This window comes from Carlito syrichta, unplaced genomic scaffold (assembly GCF_000164805.1).
Source record: "Carlito syrichta isolate Samal-C Ts95f unplaced genomic scaffold, Tarsius_syrichta-2.0.1 Scaffold312739, whole genome shotgun sequence".
Classification (NCBI taxonomy): Eukaryota; Metazoa; Chordata; class Mammalia; order Primates; family Tarsiidae; genus Carlito; species Carlito syrichta.
The window spans coordinates 231,459-253,786 of NW_007256835.1; the positions used below are offsets into that span (position 1 = coordinate 231,459).

Here is a 22,328-nt window from a genome sequence, read left to right on the forward strand (position 1 = left end):
TTGGCGAGACCTTGTCTCTACAATACATCAAAAATTAGCCGGGCATGGTAGCGCACACCTGTAGTTCTGGCTACTTGGAAGGCTGAGGCGGAAAGATCGCTGGAGCCCAGCAGGTCGAGGCTGCAGTGGCCAGGAGCGTGCCACTGCACTTCAGTCTGGGCGACAGAGTGAGACACCAACTCAAAAAATGTGATAAGTGATTTAAAAAACTAATAAAAATCACAGTGAAAAAAGAGTCTATTTAATGCCTCTGTAACAATAGGATCCCAATATAGAAAAAAATTAATTCAGACCCAGTCCTCATCAAATAAATACATATATATCATATATTATATATAAATATATGGTCATAGTGACACATATATCCTATCACAATAAATTTCAGCGAGATATTTTGTTAACATAATATAATGGGGAAAAAGGTAAAAGAAAACAGAAAAAAATATATCACAGGCAAGAGAATCTTTTCACTTATTTAAGCAGGAGGTGAAATTGCTTAAATACTCAGGCACAGTTATTTAAAAAAAATTTTTTTTTTTGAGTCGGAGTCTCACTCTGTCACTCAGGCTGGAGTGCAGTGGTATGCCAGTGGCCACCACAGCCTCAACTTGCTGGGGTCAGGTGATCCTTCCACCTCAGCCTTCCAAGTAGCTGGAAACACAGGCATGTGCCACCACACCCAGCTAATTTTTTTGATTTATTGTAGAGATGAAGTCTCGTCATGTTGCTCAGGCTGGTCTTGAACCCCTGGGCTCAGGCAGTCCCCTCGCCTCTGCCTCCCAAATTGCTAGGATTATAGGTGTGAGTCACAGCCCATTTAAAAAATTTTTAACTCCTTCCTACAAAAGTCACAGAAATAAGACAAAATGCAAAACAGTGATATGTGGGAAATTTATAATAATAACTATAATAGGCTGAGTGTGGTGGCTCATGCCTATAATCCCAGCACTTTGGGAGGCCAAAGAAAGAGGACTGTTTGAGCCCAGGAGTTCAAGACCAGTCTGGGCAACATAATGAGACCTTATCTCTACAAAAAAATAAAAAAATTTGTCAGGTGTGGTGGTATGTACCTGTAGTCCCAGCTATTCAGGAAGCTGAGGTGAAAGGATCTCCAGAGCCCAGGAGATTGAGCCTGCAGTGAACCCTGATGGTACCACCTCCCTCCTGCCTGAGGGATAGACTGAGACTCTGACTCAAAAATAAATAAATAAATATAACAGATAAAACTTATACCTAGACACTTCACACTCATGAGAGTGGCTAGTGCCAAAAAAAAAAAAAAAAAAGTCATAAGTGTCAACAGGATGCGAAGAAAGTAAAACTTTCATGCATTGTTGCTGGGAATGTGCAAAACAGTATAGAAGTTCCTCAAAAAGTTAAACATAGAATATAATCCAGTAATTCTACTCCTGAGTATATAACCGAAAGAACTGAAAGCTTGGACTCAAAGAGATGTTTGGACACCCATGTTCATAGAAGCATTATTCCAGTAGCCAAAAGAAGGACACAGCCCAAATGTCCATCAATAGATGAATGGTTGAACAAAATGTGGTATACACAAACAGTGGAATATTTTCTGTCTTTAAAAGGAAGGACATTCTGATATGTGCTGCAACATGGATGCTAAGTGAAATAAGCCAGATATGAAAGGACATTATTCCACTTATATGAAGTACCTAGAATAGGCAAATTCACAGAGACAAAGTAAAACAGAGGTTAACAGGGGCTGAGAGTGCGGAGATGGGAAAAGAAAGGGAAACGTTACTGTTTATGGTTACAAAGTTTCAGTTTGAGATGACAAAAAGTTCTGGAAATAGATAGTGATGATGACAGTTTATAACATTGTGATTGTACTTAATGGCACTGAATTATATACTTAAAAATTTTTTTAGGCCAGGCACAGTGGCCCATGCCTGTAATTCCAGGACTTTGGGAGGCAGAGGCAAAAGGATTGCCCGAGCCCAAGGGTCCGAGACCAGACTGTGCAACTTGGCAGAAACTCGTCTCCACAATAAATCAAAAAAATTAGCCGGACGTGGTGGCACACATCTGTAGTTCCAGCTACTTGGAAGGCTGAGATGGAAGGATCACCTGAGCCCAGCAGGTCCAGGCTGCAGTGGCCATGAGTGTGCCACTGCACTCCAGTCTGGGCAACAGAGTGAGACTCCGACTCCGAAGAAAAAAAAAAATTTTTTTTTAAATTTTTTCCCCACAAAACTGTGGTTCAGAAGAAAAAAAATGGTTTAAATGGTAAATTTCATGTTATGTATATTTTATCACAATTTTTGAAAATTGTACCTAGAATAATTGAGTTTATATAAATCTCTAAAATAAACTTCTAAATCTCTAAAGGACAAATAGTCAAATACTATGAAAAGAGACAAAAAAGAAAAGAAACAGTTAAGAAATGAGGAGATGCAATGAGGTTAAATCATGAGGTAGCACTTCTTTTCTTTTCTTTTTTTTTAGTTGGAGTCTCGCTGTCACTCAGGCTTGAGGGTCAACCTGCTGGGCTCAGATGATCCTTCCACCTCAGCCTTCCAAGTAGCTGGAATCACAGGCGTGCACACCACCACACACAGCTCATTTTTTTATTATTGTAGAGACTAGGTCTCGCCAAGTTGCCCAGGCTGGTCTCAAACCCTTGGTTGGACTCGGGCAATCCACTTGCTGCCACCTCCCAAAGTGCTGGGACTGCAGGTGTAAACCACTGCACCTGGTGAGGTGGCACTTAATACTAGTGGCAAAAATTATAAAACAGTATTGACAAGGTTGCAATAGGGTAAGGTGGCTCACACCTGTAATCCCAGCACTTTGAGAGGCCAAGGCGAGAGGACTGCTTGAGTTCAGGAGTTCGAGACTAGCCTGGGTAACATAGTGATACCTTGTCTCTACAAAAAGTTTTTTAAATGAGCCAGACATGGTGGCGTGTACCTCTAGTCCCAGTTACTTGGAAGGCTGAGGTACAAGGATCGTCTGAGCCCAGGAAGTTGAAGCTGCAGTGAGCTGTGATTATGCCATTGCACTCCAGCCTGGGCAACAGGGTGAGATCCTGACTCAAAAAAAAATTTTTTTAAGTAAACAATAAGAAATCATTATACATGGAAGAGTACATTTAAAATAATAGAGTTGGCTGGGCCTGGTGGCAGATGCCTGTAATTCCAGCACTTTGGGCAGTAGAGGTGAGAGGATTGCCTGAGCCCAGGGGTTTGAGACCAGCCTCAGCAACTTGGCGAGATCTTGTCTCTACAATAGTCAATCAATAGCCAGGCCTGTGGTTCCAGCTACTTAGAAGGCTGAGGCGGAAGGATCGCCGGAGCCCAGCCGGTCGCGGCTGCGGTGGCCGGGAGCAGCCACTGCACTCCAGTCTGGGTGACAGAGTGAGACTCCAACTCAAAAAAAAAAAATTGCTGTTTTATATGGATGCAGTCCATGCCATCTCAAACAATTATAATAGTAACATCTAAGGTCACTGGTCACAGATTACCATAATAGATAATAATGAAAATGTTTGAAATATTGTGAAAATTCCAAAATGTGACAGAGACATGAAGTGAACTCATACTATTGGGAAAATGGTTGCAGTTGACTTGCTGGACGCAGGGTTGCCACAGACTTTCAATTTGTAAAAAGCATAGTATTTGTGAAGCACAATAAAACAGGTGTACCTGAATATAAAACATACAGAGTGCTTGGCATGGTGCCGGAATTACAGGCATGCACTACCACGCCCGGCTGATTTTTTTAAATCAGTAAGTGTTATGTGTGTTCTGACGGGCCCACCAAACGGTTCCTCCATCTCCCTCCCTCCCTCAGGCCTCCCTAGTCCCTGAAACACAACAATGCTGAAATTAGATCAATTAGTAACCCTAACAATGGCCTCTAAATGTTTAAGTGAGAGTAAGAATCACACATCTCTCACATTAAATCAAAAGCTAGAAATGATGAAGCTTAGTGAGGAAGGCATGTCAGAAACCAAGACAGGCCAAGAGCCAGGCCTCTTGTACTAATCAGGCAGCCAAATTGTGAATGCAAGGAAAAGTTCTTGAAGGAAATTAAAAATGGTACTCCAGTGAACACACCAATGATAAGAAAGAGAAACAGTCTCAGAGAAAAGCTGATAAGGAGAAAGTTTGAATTATCTGGATAGAAGATGAAACCAGCCACAACAACACCTTAAGCTAAAGCCCGAAGGCTGAGAGAGGGGAGAAAACTACAGAGGAAAAGTTGGAAACTAGCAGAGGTTGCTTCATGAGATTTAAGGAAAGAAGCTGCCTCCTAACATAAAAGTGCAGGGTAAAGCAGCAAGTGCTGATGGAGAAGTCACAGCAAGTTATCCAGAAGATCTAGCTAAAGTAATTGATGAAGGTGGCCTCACTAAATGACAAACTTTCAATGGAGAACAGCCTTCTGTTGGAAGAAGATGCCACTTAGGACTTTCATAGCTAGAGAGAAGTCAATTCCAGGCTTCAAAGCTTCAAAGGACAGGCCCACTCTCTTGTTAGGGACAAACGCAGCTGGTGACTTTAAGTTGAAGCCAATTGTCACTTATCATGCTGAAAATCCTAAGGTCCTTAAGAATTATGCTGAATCTACTCTGTGCTCTATAAACAGAACAACAGAGTCTAGATGACAGAATATCTGTTTAAAGCAAAATTTACTGAATATGGTAAGCCCACTGTTGAGACCTGCTCACAAAAAAAAAAAAAATCCCTTCAAAATACTACTGCTTAATAACAAATTTGGGAACTCATGAGCGCTGATGAAGACGTCTGGAAGATTAATGTTATGTTCACGCCTGTTAACACAACATCCATTCTGTAGTGCATGCATCAAGGAATCATTTTGACTTTCAAGTCTTATTATTTAAGAAATACATTTTGGCTGGGCGCTGAGGTGAGAGGATTGCCTGAGTCCCGGATTTGAGACCAGCCTGGGCAACTTGGCATCTCTACAATTAAAAAAAAAAAAAAGTAGCTGGGCATGGTGGCGCATGCTTATAGTTCCAGCTACTTGGAAGGCTGAGGCAGAAAGATCACCTGAGCCCAGCAGATCTGGGCAAAATCAAATGAAAACCTTTTGGAAAGGATTCACTATTCTCGATGCCATTAAGAGCATCCGTGATTCACGAGAGAAGACCAACAAACCAGGAGTTTGGAAGAAGTTGGTTCCAACTCTCATAGATGACTTTAAGGGGTTCAAGACTTAGTGGAGGAAGTAGATGCAAATGTGGTGGAAACACTGTAGCAAGAGAAGTGGAATTAGAAGTGGAGCCTGAAGATATGACTGAATTGCTTCAATCTCATGATAAAACTTATAATGGAGGAGTAGCTTCTTATAGTAGAGCAAAGAAAACAATTTCTTGGGGATGAACTCTAAACCTGCTGAAGACAGCATGAACATTGTTGAAACAACAACAAAAGAACATTACATACGCCCGGCTGATAAAGCAGCAGCAGGGTTTGAGATAATTAATTACAATTTTGAAAGCAGTTCTACTGTGGGTAAAATGCTATCAAATAGTAACACATTCTATAAAAAAGTGTTTCATGAAGGGAAGAGTCAATCAATGCAGGAAACTTTGTTGTGTTATTTAAACAATTGCTACAGTCACCAAAACCTTTAATGGCCACCACTTGGATCAGTCAGCAGCCACCAGCATGGAGGCAAAACCCTCTATTAGCAAAAAGATTGCAACTTGCTAAAGGCTCAGATGATCATTGGCATTCTTTTTAGCAAACGGTTTTTGTTTTGTATTAAAAACGATGTCTTGGCCAAGCTTGGTGGCTCAGCCTGTAATTCCAGCACTTTGGGAGGCCAAGGCAAGTGGATTGCCTGAGCCCGCAGGTTTGAGATCAGCCTGGGCTACTTGGCGAGACCTTGTCTCTACAATAAATCAAAAAATTAGCCGGTGTGGTGGCACACACTTGTAGTTCCAGTTACTTGGAAGGCTGAGGTGGAAAGATTGCTTGAGCCCAGCAGGTCATCGCTGTGGTGGCTGTGAGTGTGCCACTGCACTCCAGCCTGGACAACAGAGTGAGACTCTGACTCAAAAAAAGAAAAAAAAAGATGTCTCGTTATGCTGCCCAGACTGGTCTCGAACTCCTGGGCTCAAGCAATCCTTTCACCTCAGTATCCAAAAGTGTTAGGATTTTAGGCGTGAGCCACCACACCCACCCGCAATAAGGTATTTTTCAATTAAGATATGTACATTTTTTTTAGACATAATGCTACTGGACACTTAACAGACTACAGTGTAGTGCAAACATAACTTTTATATAGACTGGGAAACCAAAAAGTATATGTGACTCGCTTTATTGCAATATTCACTTTTTGTGGTGGTCTGGAACTGAACCCACAATATCTCCAAGGTATAACTGTAATTTATTTCTTATAACAAGTTATGAAATATATACTCTTGCTCTAATTTTATAACTGAAAAAACGAAGGCCCAGTGAGTCACTGGGCCTTATTCACACACTATACATAAGGAGTCAGAATCCGACCACAGCCAATGTGACTCTTGACCAATGTGCATGGAAATTACATTTAAGAAAGAAGTAAGAGATGTGATTTTTTTTTGGTAACGTTTTCAATAAAAAATAAGCAAGTAAATCATTCCACACAAGTCTCAATGAAGTGCTATACCATTAGTCTATTTCTCTACTCTACCACTTCTAAAACTTAGAAATAAAATATTTATACAGACAGGATGCCATTCACTCTCATTTTATAAAAATGGATACTTTATAGTCATGACAACATGAAAAAACCACCTGGAACGTGGCTCCACTTTGGCCCAAATTTCTTTTTCTGCATAACTATAGCACATAGCCAAAGGAGTCTGCTAAATAAATCTCGTATATCTGTGGAAACTCTTCCAGAAGGCAGGCTCGCCACCACCACCATCTTGGACGTGGTCCTCACCGTTCTCACAGAAACTGAGGGATGAAGATGTCCTCGTTCACACCCTCAACTCCCTTCTGGTCCTGCACTGCCCAAGAGAGGAGCTTCTTCGGTAAAGACAAAATCGTCTTGTACCCTCTGGATAGACATTAAAGAGTCTATAAGGTCCAGGCTGTCTGTGAGGTAAAGGTGAACAGGCTTCACAGCAGAAATGGATAGAAGGAGGCCAAGGCTTTAGCATTTTAGTGGGAAGAAATCCCAAAATACAACTACTGCCCTTCACAGATGAGTTTTAGGAACAGTTTAGGCATTTAGATACACCACCTAAAATATTTCCAAGGCAGTCCAGGGTTAGAGACACTTGGCTTTCTGAAGATAAGGCTGGCACCTGCCTCATTTGCTGGAACATAATGTTCCTGGAGATTAGGGCAATAAATAAAGGTCCCTAAAAATAAATGTAGGGGAAATACAGCCCAGTTTAAATGTCCATGAAGGCTGACTCAAAGCCCATCACCATATAAAGTTAATAGACTAACAGTTTTTATAAGAAAAGCAGAAATGGCTGAGGGAAACCATCATCACAGTAACTAGGCCCCTAAAGAATAAAGCAGTTGGTAGCTTAGCTGTGGCATCCAGGAAATTACTGGTTCCAAAAAGCCAGTTCCCTTCCCCATTTATAAATGTTGGCCCTCCTCCACAAGCAACTTATTTTCCCAAGGGGAAAATGAATACCGGTGCTCACAGAGCTGCATATGATTCCCTGTGACACAGCCCAGTGGCCACCATCTCATCGTCTCCTTCATCCTGACAGGAAGGCCAGGCTAAGCTACTGCTGGATGTTCTAGTACACAGACACGGTGGGTACCAGGCGGTGCCAGGCAATTGAGATGGCAGCTACTAGGCCTCCTCACATGCAACTCCTCCTCATCCCCCAGGCTCAGGGGAAGCTGGTTCCTTTAGGCAAGCCCCAAAATCCAGGTAGGAATGCAGACCACTGTGCTCACAGTGAGTCTTATGGGACACAGACCACTCCACCCTGGGGTCCACTTCAGACAAGGGAGTAATCAGGCAGCATCAGTTACCAGAAGGCCCCTGAAGGCCCCACATGGTGCTGCCAGAGAATTGAGAAGTATTATAAAGTAACTCAACTAGATTTTTGTCACTAAGTAAGTTTGTCACATGGAGGTCAGTTAACAATGCCAGGACAACGCTATGTGAAGAACTACACTGCTCCAGGTCTCCTGGCCTTCATGCTTCACCTACTGTCACAAGAATCTAGTGTTACTTGCCAATGTAAACATCTGCATTCTCCTACCTACAGTTCATCAAAGCAAAACGCCATGTCACTTTTTTTTTTGAGTTGGAGTCTCACTCTGTCACCCAGACTGGAGTGCAGTGGCCGCTCCCGGCCACCGCAGCCTCGACCTGCCGGGCTATGGCGATCCTTCCACCTCAGCCTTCCAAGTAGCTGGAACTACAGGTGTGCACTACCATGCCCGGCTAATTTTTGACTTATTGTAGAGATGAGGTCTTGTGCCATGTCACTTTTAACTGCCCCAAATCAGAAAAAATTGCCAAATGGCCAGTAGTCACTAAAGATTTGGCAATCTTCAAGAAGTTTTAAAAAAACGAGTGGTTTTTTTTTTTTCCTTTCTGACCAGGTCCTGATGGAACAGAGGAAAAGCAGGGCAAAAAATGATTTGTTTTGAAATAGGTCCTTTCCATCCCACTTAGAGAAGCAGAGCCAAGTGTGGAAAAGTTCTGTGCAGGAACAGGACTGTCCCCTCTCAAATGGGACCCTCGCCAGAACAGCCAAAGCATGCTTCTCAGTGGTCATCTGGCTCTGCCCTAGTCAGCATCCTACCCCATTCAATAGCACCACTATCTTCCCCAACTCAGCTCCTAGCAACAATACTGAGTTCTCTTTTTCCCTGGTCTGATGGTTTCCTTTAAATTAAGGAAATAAAACATGTGTCTTGTATAAATAAGATATTTTCCCCAACAAGAAATCCAACATTAATAAGAAATAGAAAAACTATATTTTTTATTTCTGTGCTAAGGAATATTTTATAAGAGCACAGTCATATGGAAATAACCTTGGCTCTACAGAGAAAGCCAGAGGTCAAAGAAGATGAGTAACTGTAAGGGCTGATGGATTCAAACCCATCTTAGTACTGGAGACTTCTCTTGTCCACCCTATATTCTGATGCAGTGAGCAGAGACCCAAGTCCTCATTAGAATGGGTAAAAACCCATGGCTTCAGTGTAGGCTGGCATGCTGCGCTGTCACTCACCTGTGCCATTGGCCAGGCCACTGTGGCTTGAGTTCTTGATGGGCTGGCGGTGCCGGCTCCTTGTACCAGGGCTTTGCTCGCTGGTTGCTGTGGTTGTTCTGGCTGAACCACCTGAATGTCTGTGCGTCCTGGGAGTTCAAAGCATAAAGCACACAGATATAAGTCACTGTGAAAAAGAAAGAAGTGTTTCCTACCTAAGTCATCATATTCCCTCTCTTGCTATTTATTGGAAATAAGACTTTAATGGCCCCTCTAGTTTTTGACTCAACAGAAGCTGCTCCAAGCGGAGAGACCCAGAGAAGTTTCCTTCTCCCTGAAAGCCCAAAAGGTAACTTTGTGTAAACTTTTCCACTTGAAGTAAACAAATGTGGAGAGAACTGCCCCCACATCTGAAATAACTGGCAAAATAGCCTGTGAACATCACATTGGTTTTTTTGGGCGCAAATGTTAGAAATAAACAAAAATTACAGACAGGCTACAGATGAAATATTTCTCCCCTTAGGCAAGAAGATCCCAAAACTTATCCAAATCAATTTTCTCTATAGCTAGCAAGATGATTCTCTCGGGAAAAGGGGCATTAAACAGCTTTAGTCAATGCATATGTTAATGTTTTATGAAGAAGAGATGACTCATCCAAGCAAATAAGGAACAATGCAGAAATGGAACCAAATCCAAACACAAGAGTGGGGTCCAGCAGCAGAAAACCCTTCTGCCATCTTCAGAGAACACAGGGCAATTGACAGCATGCATTTGCAAAAGTTGCTTTTGTAGACTGACTTTGCTCACTCAGTGAAAACAGTTAAGGCTCCCTGTCCTTCAGTTCAGCTGCTTCACCAAAGGCGATTATTCTACTTCATAAGTATATGCTACTTTGCAACTGTGAGATAAATACCACCCAGTAAAAAGACAACCCTTTTCTAGGCAGAGAAACAGAGGCCCAGGGACAATGTATACCATGTGACATGGGGTGGTAAGACAACTCTCAACAAAAATAATGACCGTGGATGTACGGAAGGTTAATTGAGCCATAACATTATGTTCCAGACACTATGTGTGCTATGCATATTACATATGTTTTTTTGAAGAGTATATCTATATTTTTATTTGGAGGAGAGGGAATAAAAAGCAAGCAGCCCCTCTACTGGGCCCTATTCAGTGGCAACTTCTAGTTCCCTGGGAAGACTGAGGAAATAAAAGTTGTTTGGAAAATCCAGGTGCAGTTGCTTTGTGTGTGATGATGGGCAGAAGGGATGAGACAGAGTGTGAGGGCCCCTCTTGTACTCCATCTATGTCCTGGAGCCCTGCGGGCCGTGCCACCTTCACTCCTGCTTCTTGGGGTTGTTGAGGCCACGTAGTGGTAGAGGACAACGAGCAGGAAGAGCAACATGGCCAGTATGTTGGTAAAGATGGCGAGCTGCACATCAGTGTTCATCCTGCCAGGCCTGGCCCCACGGTCCGCGCACTCACTTGAGAAGTACATATGTTTTCACATTTAACATGAGAAGCCTAAAGGTAGTTTACTATTATTAACCCCATTTTACAGATAAAAAAGCAGACACAGAAGTTCTATAGAAAGTAAGAATCAGAACAAAGATTCAAACTCTGGCATTTTATTTTCTTTTATTTTTTGAGTTGAAGTCTCACTCTATTGCCCCGGCTGGAGTGCAGTAGCATGCTCACAGTCACTGCAGCCTTAACCTTCAGGGTTCAGGTGATCCTTCCGCCTCAGCCTTCCAAGTAGCTGGAACTACAGGCATGCGCCACCATGCCCTGTTAATTTTTTGGTTTATTGTAGAGGTCTCACCAAGTTGCCCAGGCTGGTCTTGAACCCCTGAGCTCAGGCAATCCCCTCACCTCTGCCTCCTAAAGTGCTGGGATTACAAGCATGAGCCACCACGCCTGACTGAATCCAGGCAGCTTAACACCAAGAGCCCATGCTCTTTGGTTAGAGGATGGGGTGAACTCGAGCTGAATTCTTCTTGGGCTATTCTTTCACTGCCACTTGGCCAATGGTAAGATAAAGACTTAGAATGGAAAGTTCTCTGCTGGAAGGATCCACACCCACCAGAACATCCCTCTCGTGAGTCTCTGGTCCAGGGTGTTGGGACAGGTCTGCAGGACAGTCAACAGGAAGCTCCTGGGAGAATATAAACCGCCCCCACCAAAACCTTCTCTAGTGCAAAAAAACAAATTTTCCTGACAAGACAGACAAATATAAACCAAAACGTTCACCATGATTATCTCTCAATGTTGAGAATACACATGCTCTTTTGTGCTTGTCAAGATTTTTCCAGTTTCCTTCATTGGGCTTATATACTTTTGAGTAAGGAAAAAAAAATTTTTTTTTTAAAGAAAAAAGTTTCTCTTGGGTTGACCAAAAAAAAAAACCAAGAAACCTAACAAACTCTGGAGCCCTTCATACCTAAAGACTGCATGCGTGGCAGTTAAAGATGGAGAGTGGGTATGACTGAGCTGTGGAAATAAAGATTCAATGTGGACTCTCTTTTTCCATCTTATTTTTCCCTGAGCTAATTTCATAAATCAAAAGCTGTCAACCACACCTCAGTCAAAAAAAATATTTCAAAGTCCCCACTTCATGGGAAGAAATGTTAGTATTAAGCATTTTACCACAGCTCCTCATCGAAAGCAGAATGAGCACAGACACGTTCCAAAGGGAAAGAAAGGCAGGCGGGCCTTAGCAAATGGTGAGTGTGTGCATATGTGTGTACGTGTTGAGGGCAGAAAGCTTGAGAGAGGGAAAATTGGTTAATAAAAGGTTTGCTTCAGCCAAGAACCCCCTTATGAGGACAGAAAGCCTCTCTGATCTGGAACTCACAGCCCCCAGGAGCAGGCTGGATCCCTCAGAGAGCAGCAGGCCATATGGACCACACAGAAAATGCACCATCAACCCCTCAGATGCGCAGACTCTGACCAGTCTACGGTCACTTCCAGCCCTGGGCTCCTTGTCCCTCTGCAGAGTAGCTGGGCATGACAACAGGGTGGGTCCCATTGCTCCCTGGCCCCGCCTTCCTTTCCCAGAAAGGGCATGTGGTCAGAGTTGAGAGAGAACACTTTCAGAAATGTTTCACCACTAATGATAGCAGTTTACCCTGAATGACAGGCTGGGGCAGGGCCGGGATTAGCCCTAAACCAGGGGCAGCTGGGACCACTTTGCATGAATTGCTGCCTCCCTACCCGTGGCCAGCCACCACCCCCACACACATACCACACATACCCTTTCCCCAGATTCTCCTCTTGCCCTAAATCTGGAGTTTCCCGTTTTTTGCTCTTGTATTATCTTTAAAATAAGACACTCAGAAGGAAGAGAAGGGCTCAGCATTTGAGGAAACGCTTCTCTTCAGCAGTTTCCCTTCTTAGAGAACTCACCCAACCCTTAAAAGATGGGGTTGTATCATGATGAAAGCTGGCCCAGATGCTGAAACCACATATCATTGGCCAAAATAGCACCATGACAAACGTGGGGCGATGGGGTGAGGTGAGCTGGGTTCCACCACAGATAGCCTGGCTCAGCTCTGTCCATGACCTCAACCTTGGCTATTCCCCTCACCCTTTGGGGAGCAGGGAGGAGTTATACAGCCCACGCTCCCCCCTGGGGGGGCAGCCAGAAGGGGACCGAACAGTCATGCAGGTTGGGCCAAACTTCACACATGGTTTCAAGTCACTTCATCACAGAAATTCAGCTCTCTTTACAGCATGCCTTCCTAAGAATGCTGCCGTGTGCTCACCTAAGCTCCTCAGGAGTCAGTTAAGGCTGGGCCCACACTCCTCAAAGTTCATTCTGATGCAGAACAAGAAGGTCCCAAGGAGAGGGCTCCTGGCTGTCCTTGGCATTTAAGCTTTGACATTCATAGCACTGGCTTCCACCCTCAGCTGCACCCTGAGAGTCAGAGCCTTAGGTGCTGTGGGACATCTTGCCTTGCCCTTCGTGAAGGCCACTGAATTGTACCCAGTCAGTACTTGCTAAGTGGTAGGCCCTGTTCTAGGGCTGGCAACTAAGCAGAGGGTCCCTGACCTCAAGGAGCTTGCACCTTAGTGGAAATGCGGTGATTTATAATCCTGCTCAATACAAATTTCCACCACACCACATAATGCTGGCGTGTGCGAGCCACTTGGCTGATGAGTGAGCCTGGTTGACCACATGGCAGTGTCACCTCAGTACAACTTTGTGATCACCATCACCTGTGCAACAGCTAAACAAAATTTTGTTTCTTTGGCTCAGAAAAGGAAGTCTTATTTCACAACAATGTGAATGTACTTAATGCTACTGAACTGTACACTTTAAATTGGTTAAGATGGTAAATTTTGTTATCTACTTTTTACCACAATTTTTTTTTGTAAAGGAAAAAAGAAAGAAAAGGAAGCCAAGCCTAGCTTTGGTAACATAAGTGAAAATAAAGTGAAGAGTTCAAAAAAGTAAAGGCTCTCAAGCCAAAAATCACAACTTTTTGCTAAAATAAATGGTATTCAAAATTTACTAGTGGCTCAGAATTGGAGATCGATAAGTCTATCATACATTTTATGTAGAAATTGATTTTTAAAATATATTTCGGCCGGGTTCGGTGGTTCAGCCTGTAATCCCGCGCCTTTGGGAGGCTGAGGTGAGTGGATTGCCTGAGCCCACGGATTTGAGACCCGCCTGGGCAACTTGGCAAGACCTCATCTCTACAATAAATCAAAAAAATTAGCCAGGCATGGTAGCACACACCTGTAGTTCCAGCTACTTGGAAGGCTGAGGCAGAAGGATCGCCAGAGCCCAGCAGGTTGAGGCTGTGGTGGCCGGGAGCAGCCACTGCACTCCAGTCTGGGCGACAGAGTGAGATTCCAACTCAAAAAAAAAAGTATATTTCTACAACTCAACAATAACAACAAAAAAGACCTGATTTTAAAATAGGCAAAAGGACTTGAATAGACACTTCTCCAAAGATGATATAGGAAATGGCCAACGAGCATATGGAAAGATGCTTAACATGGCTAATCAGTATGAAAATGTAAATCACAACTACAGTGAGACATCACCTCACATCTGTTAGGATGGCTACTATCAAAGGAACAAAAAAGAATGAATGTTGGTGAGGATGCAGAGAAGTTGGAACCCTCGTGCACTGCTGGTGGATAACAGTATGGGAGTTCTGCAAAAAATTAAAAACAGAATCTCCATATGATCCAGCAATTCCACTTCTAGGTATATACCCTAAAAACCGAAAGCAGGGTCTCAAAGAGGTATTTGCACACCCATGTTCACAGCAGCACTGTTCCCAAAAGCCAAGAAGCAGAAGCAATCCAACACTGACAGATAAATGAACAAAGAAAACGTACACAATAGAACATCAGTCAGCCTTAGAAAGGAAAGAAATTTGGGGGCCAGACTTGGTGACTCATGCCTATAATCCCAGCACTTTGGGAGGCCAAGGCAAGAGAACAGCTTAAATCCAGGAGTTTGAGACGGTGGTAAGCCATGATGGTGCCACTACACTCCAGCCCGTGCAAGAGAATGAAACCCCAACTCATATATATCAATCAATCAATCAATTAATAGGATGATATAAGAACTCAAGTATATGAAAATAATTTTTACAAATTTTTTAAATAAAAAAAGAAAGGAAATGTTGACACATGCTACAGACAACATGGTTGAACCTTGAGGACATTATGCTAACTGAAATAAGCTAGTGGCAAAAGGACAAATACTGTATGAGTCCACTTATATGGCATCTAGAATAGTCAAATTCATCAAGTCAGAAAGTAGAATGAATGATGGCTGCAAGGAGCTGGGGAAAAGGGAAAATGGGGAAGACAATTTGTGAATGAGCAAAAATATCTAACAAAATGTTAAATATTTAAAACTCCTACTCTTCCAAAGACATTGTCAAAAAATGAAAAGGCATTCCACAGACTGCAAAACACATATCTGATAAAGGCTCTGTACCTAGAATACATAAAGAACTCTAAAGGACAGGTCCAATGGTTCAAGCCTGTAATCCCAGCACTTTGGGAGGCCCAACTGGCAGGAATGCTTGAGCCCAGGAGTTTGAGACCAGCCTGGGCAACATAGCAAAAGCTCATCTCTACAAAAAAAAAAAAAAAAAAACTAAACTAAAAAATTAGCTAGGTGTGGTGGCACACACCTGTAGTCCCAGTTACTTGGGAAGTTGAGGCTGAAAGATCACTCTTGAGCCCAGGAGTTTGAAGTTTGAGGCTGCAATGAGCTATGAGCATGCCACTACACTACAACCTGGGATACAGAGCGCAACCCTGACTAAAAAACAAACCAACAATACCTCTCACAACTCAGCAATCAGAAAACAACCCAGTATTTTTTAAATGATCAAAAGATTTGAACAGACGATTCATCAAGAAGATCCTTTACAGATGGTAAATAAACACAAAAAGATGCACAACATCATTAGTTCTTACGGAAATGTAAATTAAAACTACAATGAGATACCATTATGTGGTTATTAGAATGGACGAAATTTTTTAAAAACTGATGATAAGAAGTGCTGATGAGGATGCAAAGTAACTGGAACTCTCTCATACAGTGCTGGAAGGAATGCAAGACGGTTCAGTTACTTTGGAAAACTGACAATTTCTTGTAAAGTTAAACATGCACTTAGCACACAAACCAATAATCCTACTCCTCAGTATCTACCCATGAGAAATGAAAACATGTTTATACAAAAAAACCTGTATTAAATGTTCCTAGTGACTCTACTCATAATTGCGAAAAACTGCAAAAATCCAAAGCCCTCTAACTGGTAAATCAATAGACAAACTGTGGCACATCCATATAGTGGAATACTACTGAACACACAAAAGGAACAAACTGGTACATGTAGCAACACAGATGAACCACAAATGCATTCATCATGCTAAGTAAGAGACAGACTCCAAAGGCTACACAGTGTATCATTCCTTGTTTAAGACATTTAGGAAGAGTCAAACTTTAGTAAGAAAACAGACCAGTGTTTGCCAATGACAGGAGATAGAAGAAGGAGCTGACTCTAAAGGTATACCAGGGAACTTTGGGGGTGATGAAACTTTCTATAGCTTAATTATGATAGTGGTTACCTGGCTATATGCTTTTGTCAAAACTTACAATACCAGCCAGGCACGGTGGCTCACACCTATAATCTCAGCCTTTTGGGAGGCCAAGGCGAGAGGACTGCTTGAGCCAGGAGTTTCAAGAGCACTCAGGGCAACATAGCGAGACCTCTTCTCTATAAAAAATAAAAAAATTAGCTGGGGGTGGCACACGCCTGTAGTCCCAGCTACTAGGAAGACTGAGATGAAGGATCGCCTAAGTATAGGAGGTTGAGGCTGCAGTAAGCCGTGATTGTGCCACTGCACTCCAGCCTGAGCAACAGAGTGAGACCCTCAACTCAAAAAAACAACGAAAACAAAAACTTACTGAACTATATACTAGGTAGGGTGGATTATACTGTTTGTAAATTATACTTCAATGAACCTAATAATTTTAAAAAGTAATTTGTGAAGTGAGAAAAAATAAAAGTGAGCAAAAGTTTTAGAAGGTAAGTAATTTATGACGTAGAATATACTAAAAAAACAGAAAATAATAACCTTGATAGGAACATGATTTAGGCAAAATTTAAGACCCTGCAAACATTTCTATATTAATGAATGTGGGGATTCTTTAAAGCCTAGGGACACATCTCTCCCAAATGTCAAGAATTCATGGCTGGCTAGGTCCCAGTGCCAAGCATACTTTTCTATCTTGGTAAAAGAGGCCTAGAACATGAAAAGGAGGTTCTCTGACCCTAGATTCAGGCCCACTGGTGTTCAAGCTCAGCAAAAGAGAAGTTTTTCAGCATATAACAACTAATGATTGGTTTCCCTCCATTTAAAATAAAACTAGCACAGAAGTTAAAACTGCCTAATATACTAAAAACACATCTCCCATTCCAGTCCAGGAAATCGATATTGCCTGGTATTACTAGAACCAAGAGGGCTCCTGTCCTCAACTCTGCCCCTCCTCTGAGCACTCTTAACTGGTCATTGTCTTTTAATAGCATGGAAAAAAAAAGTGAGTGGAGCTGGGCCAGTTTCCAGCAAGACAGAACCAGCAAGAAACAGGCACTTAAAAATAGAAGCAAAGAAAAAAATTGGGAAGCAGTGATGGGAAAAGAAACGGTCGCCACCAACCAGAGAGACATCAATAAACCAATCTACTTCCACCTGTACGCACCTCAATTCTTTCTCCCTGTGAAAACAGGGGTTAAAAAAAATGGAGGGGGGGATAAAAGAAGAAGTGAACCGGGAAAGAAGCAATTAGAGTTAAAATGAGCCCATTTCTAGTCATTGCAAGGGTAATTTGTGGCTCCACTCCACACCCCACCTCTAGGCTGCCAGCCTCACAAATGACAGGGAAGGTAAAAATAAAACTGCTGCCAAGTCCACTCGAAATTACAAAAAGACGAACGATTTACTTTTGCTCACCCTGGAGCACAGAGCAATCCTCTCCATAAAGGCAACTTTATTAGATGAAAAAATTCATCTTGAGAGAGAATGTACCATAAATTGTGACTCATCTAATCTTCTTCCAGGTTGGATAATAAGCTTAATTGAAAAGACGTTAAAACGCCCTTCCAAACTTCACAGAGCTGAGGTTCAAGAGGAAAGTGCTCCCGTGCCCAGTGTAGCAGTCGATGGCTTGAGGTCCTTTGAACAGAGGCAGCAGCACATAATCTGTCCTATGACTGAGATCACCTGCACCTAAATTACAAGGGCACAGGACACTGTCACAGCTTAGGAAATGAGTGTCATGGGCCCCCAACCTCCACTAACATCTAGGAGGAAACTTCACGGGGCTGGCCCTGAAAGGAAAGAGGAGCACCAACCTGTACAGGTGCACAGGAAAAGCATCTTCACCTTCTTCCCGCAGATATCATACCTAGTTTGAGCCTGGCCTATCCATGGCAGCCCTGCGCTACAGCTCCAGACCTGAAGGGCCTAACAGAACCTTGAAGGGGGCCTACAGTCAGTAGAGCATTATTTCCAAGTGTTCTGACATGACAAGTCACAAAGGCAGGAATTCAGCAGGAGTGAGGTAAGGTCCGAAAAGAATATGCTCAGAGGACAATCCTCCAGATAGTCCTCTAAACTTCTACTGGGGACTGCTGATCTACTCACCTGGCATACTCTTTCTAGACTCCTCACCCAGCTGGCTCTTAAGCCAAATTCTGGTCTAAATGCTCTTCACCTCCCAGGCTTCAGTAAATTTCCTTTAATTCACTAATGACAACCTCATTGTTCCCTTTATGGCACTGCTATTTGTAATTACACATTTGTTTGTATGTTTATTTGTTTAATCTCTGTCTCCAATAAGACCTGTGAGGGCAAGGACCAGTCTGATTTGTGTGCCTTTGTGTATCCAGCACACCTAGCATGTGCCTGGTCCACAGTAAGCATTCAAGAAATATTTGTTGCAGCCAGGTATGATGGCTCATGCCTGTAATGCTAGCACTTTGGGAGGCTGAGGTGAGAGGATTGCCTGAGCCCGCGGGTTCGAGACCAGCCTGGGCAACATGGGGAGACCTCATCCCTACAATTAAAAAAAAAAAATAGCTGGATGTGGTAGCACGTACCTATAATTCCAGCTACTTGGAAGGCTAAGGTGGAAGGCTCACCTGAGCCCAGCAGGTCGAAGCTGCAGTGGCTGGGAGTGTGCCACTGCACTCCAGCCTGGGTGACAGAGTGAGATTCCAACTCAAAAAGAAAAAAAAAAGAGGGAGAAGGAAGGAGAGGAGGAGGGGAAGAAGGGAGGGAGGAAGGGAGGGAGAAAGGGAAAGAAATATGTGTTGAATGAAGGAAAGATGACAGCTGCCCATTTCGAAGCACTCTTGGGCCTGTAATCTCTAGCACTTTGTTCTTTCCATCCAGTCATCACCTTTCCCACTCCTTCAAAGAATGAATCTATTCCAAAGGCTAGAATCCACACTCTGTCAGGTATTGTGCACTTTCAGAGCTACTATCTTCCAGAAAGGCTAGCCCTAAACAGCATGTGAAATCAATTTCTAGTATCAAGGTCTAGAAATAAAAATCATTCATTAGACTCGTGCCCACACACATATACTGAAATTGCAAGACTATCTCCAAGTCTAAATTGTATTTGGCATGTTTTTGTTTTGTTTTGTCCTAGCTGTAACTTTGAAGCACACTCCAGCAAGTAAAGATTAGGCAAGTGATTAAACATGGCAGAAAAAGACCTACAGTAGGCAGAATTTCTAAAATGACTTCTCTCCCAAAGATAACCAACTCGAATGCCTAAAACCTATGAATATAAGACGTCATCCCTTAACTATGTTATGTCATGCAGCACAGCTGACTTTAAGAAAGGGCCCATTTAGGCTGGGCACAGCGGCCCACACCTGTAATCCCAGCACTTTGGGAGACCGAGGTAAGAGACTGCTTGAGGTCACGAGTCTGAGACCAGCCTGGGCAACATAGTAAGACTCTGTCTCTACAAAAAAAACTTAAAAAGTCGCCAGGTGTAGTGGTACATGCCTGTAATCCCAGCTACTTGGGAGATTGAGGTGGGAGGATCACTTGAGTCCACAAGTTTGAGGTTGCAGTGAGCTATAATTGCACCAAGGCACTCCAGCCTGGGCAGCAGAGCTTTAAAAAGAAGGAAAGGGAGTCAGGCTCGGTGGCTCAGCCTGTAATCCCGCGCCTTTGGGAGGCTGAGGTGAGTGGATTGCCTGAACCAGCGGGTTCGAGACCCACCTGGGCAGCGAGACCTCATCTCTACAATAAATCAAAAAATCAGCCGGATGTGGTAGTGCATGCCTGTAACTCCGGCTTCTTGGAAGGCTGAGGCGGAAGGATCGCCGGAGCCCAGCAGGTTGAGGCTGCGGTGGCCGGGAGCGGCCACTGCCCTCCAGTCTGGGCAACAGAGTGAGACTCCAACTCAAAAAAAAAAAACAGAAGGAAAGAGAATCATCCGGTCTACACCATCTCCTTGAAACAAAGCACATTCTCTAGCAGGTGTAGAAGAAAAAAATCAGAGAGATTCAAAACACAGGGAGATCCGACACAACCTTCCTGGCTTGATGGTGGAGGGGACCATGTGAGAAGGAATGCAGGTGGACTTGAGGAGCTGAGAGAGGCCCCAGTTGATATCAGCAAGGAAATGGGTGCCCTCAGTCCTACACCTACAAGTAACCAAATTCAGCTCATGACTAAACAAGCTTTGAAGCAAATTCTTCCCTATAGTCTCCACATAAGAATGCAGCCCTGCCAACATCTTGATTTCAGCCTTGTGAGACTCTGAAGAGAGAATCTAGCCACGTTGTGCTGGATTGATGACCTACAGAACTGTGAGCTAATAAATAGTGCTGTTGGAAGCTCTACAAGTGTTACACAGCAACAGAAAACAAATACAAATAAATGACAATTTCCACAAAAGAAGATGCAACTCTCAAGTGTATGTATGGCAAGGTGGTGGCCTCAGCTTGACTCTTGCTGATACCCTCCCCATCTCACTCTAGTTCCAAAAGGCCTCAGAGTCGCTCTCTAGAATCCAGTGCTCATCGCAAAGCAGCAGCAGGCCAGTGATCCTAGTGACCTATGGGACACACATTCCTAAGATTCAACAGCCACTTGGGAATTTGAACAAATATATATAAGTGAGATAATACTGTTCTTAGAGGGTAACATTTTTTTCTGGTAGAGTTAAAAAGTACATGGACTTTACAGGTTCTATTTCCAAACCAAGATTTATTTATATGTCAACCCTTCTCTGGTTCCGATATTAATCTTGAAAGTTGCAAGGATTTGAAAGGAATAGTCCATGAAGAATGCTCAATACGAAAACGTCGATCATGAAAAGAAATCAGATGAAACGAGAGAGACTGTGCAGGCAGTGGGAACCCACCACATTCCTGGTGGTTCAGCAAAGCCTTGGAAAGCACTAAGTGGTTCTGATAAAAAATGCCCCCTACACTCTGTGCCCCTAAAGCCATTGCATCTCAGGAGTCGGGGTGCCAAGGAATGTAAACCAGTAGCAAGACCCACCCCAAAGTTCTGGCAAATGGGGAGCAGGAACACAAGACTCTTTCAACATAACAAATATTTACTGAGCTGCTGCTGCGTGCAGCAAGGCACTCTTCTAGGTCCCATTGGGGACACAAAGATGAATGAGGCACACAGGGCCCTGGTAAGGCGTTTGGGTGAGAGCTTCTGCCCACCCTCCTGAGGGCCCCCACCAAATAAGCCAACAAACCAGATGGAAGAAGAAATAATTCCTCGGGAGTCTCCAATTCATCATTCTTTTCTAAGTGTAAAAAAAAGACTTTATGATATGATTTAAAATAAAACTTTTTTTTTTTTTTTTTGAGTTGGAGTCTCACTCTGTCGCCCAGACTGGAGTGCAGTGGCCGCTCCCGGCCACCGCAGCCTCGACCTGCTGGGCTCCAGCGATCCTTCGGCCTCAGCCTTCCAAGTAGCTGGAATTACAGGCAGGCACTACCACGCCCAGCTGATTTTTTGATTTATTGTAGAGATGAGGTCTCGCTGACCAGGCAGGTCTCGAACCCACAGACTCAGGCAATCCATTCACCTCAGCCTCCCAAAGGCACAGGATTACAGGCTGAGCCACCGAGCCCTGCTTAAAATAAAACTTTTTAAAACTGATGTTAAAGGTTAAAACTGTAAGGTAAAATTTTAAAGAAAAGGAAAAACACCAACCTGGCCCTAATCTTCCCTTCTCCTCTACAAAATAACAAGTATTCGTACCATATCCTACTCTAGATCTTCACTAATTTCATTTTAAAAAATGTTATGTCATTAAAGAGTTGCACATTCAAAGGCCATTTGTAAGCACAAAAAGTAAACCCCAGGCATAGACATGCTATAAAACTCAGGGTAAAGCCAAACAGAAAATCTTCAGCCTGGGAACCAGTGAATAAGTCCTTGTTCTCTTCACACTGCTAGATGCAGAATTTCACACTCCATTATCAAATAATCGACAAGCCAAAGATACCTTCAAATCATCAAGACTTTTCTTTGGCAGAGACAGAAATTAATAGGAAGGAGGAGGAAAACAACTCCAAAGATATCAAGAATCACAAGAAACATAAATGGACTAACTGTG

General features: G+C 43.2%; 1 protein-coding gene and 1 pseudogene across 3 annotated transcripts in view; both read right to left on the reverse strand.

Moving 5' to 3' along the window:
- The window catches only part of WWP2 (WW domain containing E3 ubiquitin protein ligase 2), a 185,129-nt gene that overhangs the window by 65,889 nt on the left and 96,912 nt on the right, over positions 1-22,328 (reverse strand). For all 3 annotated transcript variants that reach the window (XM_008070024.2, XM_008070023.2, XM_021718563.1), the window contains one exon: positions 9,200-9,327. In XM_008070024.2, the coding sequence (XP_008068215.1) occupies positions 9,200-9,327 (128 nt within the window). The remainder of the gene's footprint in view (positions 1-9,199; positions 9,328-22,328) is intronic.
- Positions 10,519-10,631, reverse strand: LOC110596708 (annotated as a pseudogene).